This window comes from Thamnophis elegans, chromosome 16 (assembly GCF_009769535.1).
Source record: "Thamnophis elegans isolate rThaEle1 chromosome 16, rThaEle1.pri, whole genome shotgun sequence".
Taxonomy (NCBI): Eukaryota; Metazoa; Chordata; class Lepidosauria; order Squamata; family Colubridae; genus Thamnophis; species Thamnophis elegans.
This window is the reverse complement of record NC_045556.1, coordinates 8,090,557-8,093,107: the sequence shown is the minus strand read 5'-3', so window position 1 is coordinate 8,093,107 and position 2,551 is coordinate 8,090,557. Positions and strand designations below refer to the sequence as shown.

General features: G+C 40.9%; 1 protein-coding gene across 1 annotated transcript in view; it reads right to left on the bottom strand.

Annotated features, from left to right (window-relative positions):
• Window positions 1–1,066: 1,066 nt before the first annotated feature.
• Window positions 1,067–2,551, bottom strand: part of MYO5A (myosin VA) — an 82,143-nt gene continuing 80,658 nt past the window's right edge. The window contains exon 40 of the mRNA XM_032233588.1: window positions 1,067–1,751. Within this exon, the coding sequence (XP_032089479.1) occupies window positions 1,599–1,751 (153 nt within the window). The 3' untranslated portion in view covers window positions 1,067–1,598. The remainder of the gene's footprint in view (window positions 1,752–2,551) is intronic.

Below are 2,551 nucleotides of genomic sequence, written 5' to 3'. Positions count from 1 at the left end.
AGATCTTTGAGGTGCATTTTAGATGAACCTTTTCCCTATTTAAAGAAACCTCTTCCCCAACCTCCAAAATAAATATTACACACTCTCATGACACATCCGGCAAATAAAAAACAAAAAGCAACATATACCAAAACAATAAATAAATATAAAATACAATATTGGGTTGGTTCTCTGACTTTAGAAAAACAGGTTCCAGTTTCTGAGATTGTGCTTAAGTTATTGTTTCCTGTTACTACTTAATATGTTTCTTGAACACTGGCATAAATCTTATTAAAAGACTGGACTGTTAAAAGTTACAGTGATTTTATAAACCTGCATTTCTGCTCCTGAAAAATTATTCTACATTTAAAAGAACACCACAGACTGTGACACTTCTGATATGGTTGGAAAAAAGTACTAACAAGCAGCTCTATTGTAACAGAACGTAAATCAAAATATTTTTTCATTAATTCATCATTTATGTCACCCACTGACATAAATAGGGAGGCAATCAATTGAGTTGATCAATTATCTCAGGTCGAAACCTTTTTTTTTAAAAAAAAAAACTTATTTAACCTTGTCCTAATGAATGGTGCTTTCTAAGAGTATGACTATTTCTATTTATTTCAATGGTTTTAATGGTTTGCGCAGGCAAAATGCCTGATTTAGTGATATTGTATGTTGCCTGTCCCCGTTAAATGTTGAGGTCTTTGAAATAATATATATTTATATATGTATATAATACGTGTCTGTGTTTATATACACATACCCAGAAGCTACCCCTAAATATTTCCATCCATCTCTGGAAATTGCACCTGGCTTTATTTAGATCCGGGCTGGTTCCTGATAACTGGCAAATCACTTGTGACTTAAGTATGCTGAAATGTCTTACGAGGAGCTTTTAACATACCCTCAGCTTTAGCTTCCTGACCAACGTGAGAATCAGAAAACACATTATGGATTGGAGGTAACACACTCACACCATTGCACTGGAATAACGCCGTTCCACTCAGTGGAGACACAGAAATAATCTGGTGACTGTTTTCTATCCCACCCACCCACCCACCCACCCACCAAAGGCGTACGTGTGAAATATACGGAATATAGGAAGGGATTCTTAGAACCGTTCAAACTGAGAAGAGTCCTCGTCACACAATTTTCTCTCTCTTTTTGCCACCAGATGCACATTATAATTTTTTTTTTATCTTAACGTGGAAAGGAGACAAGAAAACCAATTGTGATTTATCAGTCACAGACTGTTTTTTGGTTTACAATGTAAATATAAGACCACTTGCAACCAACTGGGGGGGGGGGGACAGAAAGAAACATTAAGGTTTGTGTACCGACGTTTTTTTTCTTAACCTGAAAGCTTTAGGTAGGCCTCAGCACGGGACGAGTGAATTTGTACAAATGTGCAATGGTTTCTATCAGCTTTCGGTTGCGAGAGAATGGATGACGCATTCCAGTTTTCCTGCAATGCGGTTTTAAGAGCATAAACACGATTCCTTCCCAGTCTTTTTTCCCTCTATTCCTTCCCCCAAAACCCCCAATGGCTTTTTGACTCAATTTATTTCCATCGTTAAGAGACGGGTGGTCGACAGCTTAACTCTGTTCTTGGTTCAGACGCGAGTGATGAACCCTAGACCCAAACTAGCTGGGATCTGGATAGTTTCTAACGCAAGAGAGGAAGGGTTGAATGGGAAAGTGACGGGGAAAATATGCTTAGCATCCATTAGGAGTTGAGGAGAATCCTTCTTGTCCCGCATTCGCAGCTGCAAAGAGAAGAACGGAATCACGTTAGTGTCTTGTTTAAGAGGCAGGCAGTCCTCGACTTACAACGGCTCTCTTAGAAACCTCTCAAAGTTGCAACGGCACGGGGAAAAAAGCGAGTGATGGCTTTTTTTCCCACACTTGCGGCCGTTGCAACATCCTCGTGGTTATGTGATCAAAATTCGGATGCTTGGCAACTGGCTCATCTTTATGACGGTCGCAGTGCCCTGGGCAGTGGTGAGATTCAGCCAGTTTGCACCACTTTGGGAAAACCGGTTGTTACGTTTCTGAGCCGTTCGGTGAACTGGTTGTTGGAAGAAATCATTAGGGCAGAGAACCGGTTGTTAAGGAGCCAAGGTGGCGCAGTGGTTAAAAGCAGCACTGCAGGCTACTGCTAGATCAGCAGGTCAGCGGTTCAAATCTCACCGGCTCAGGGTTGACTCAGCCTTCCATCCTTCCGAGGTGGGTAAAATGAGGACCCAGATTGTTGGGGGCAATATGCTGACTCTCTGTAAACCGCTTAGAGAGGCCTGAAAGGCCTATGAAGCGGTATATAAGTCTACTGCTATTGCTATTGCTATTAAATTATTTGATTTGACAATCTTCTGACGAGCAAGTCAATTCACTTAACAACCATGTCACTAATTTAAGAACTGCAGTGATTCGCTTCACAACAGAGCCAAGGAAGGTTGTAAAGTGGGCCAAATGGTCTCACTTAGCAATGGAAATTTGGAGCTCAATTGTGGTTGTAAGTCTGGGACAACCTATACACAGTTGGACATTCTACCCAAGACTGTGTGAA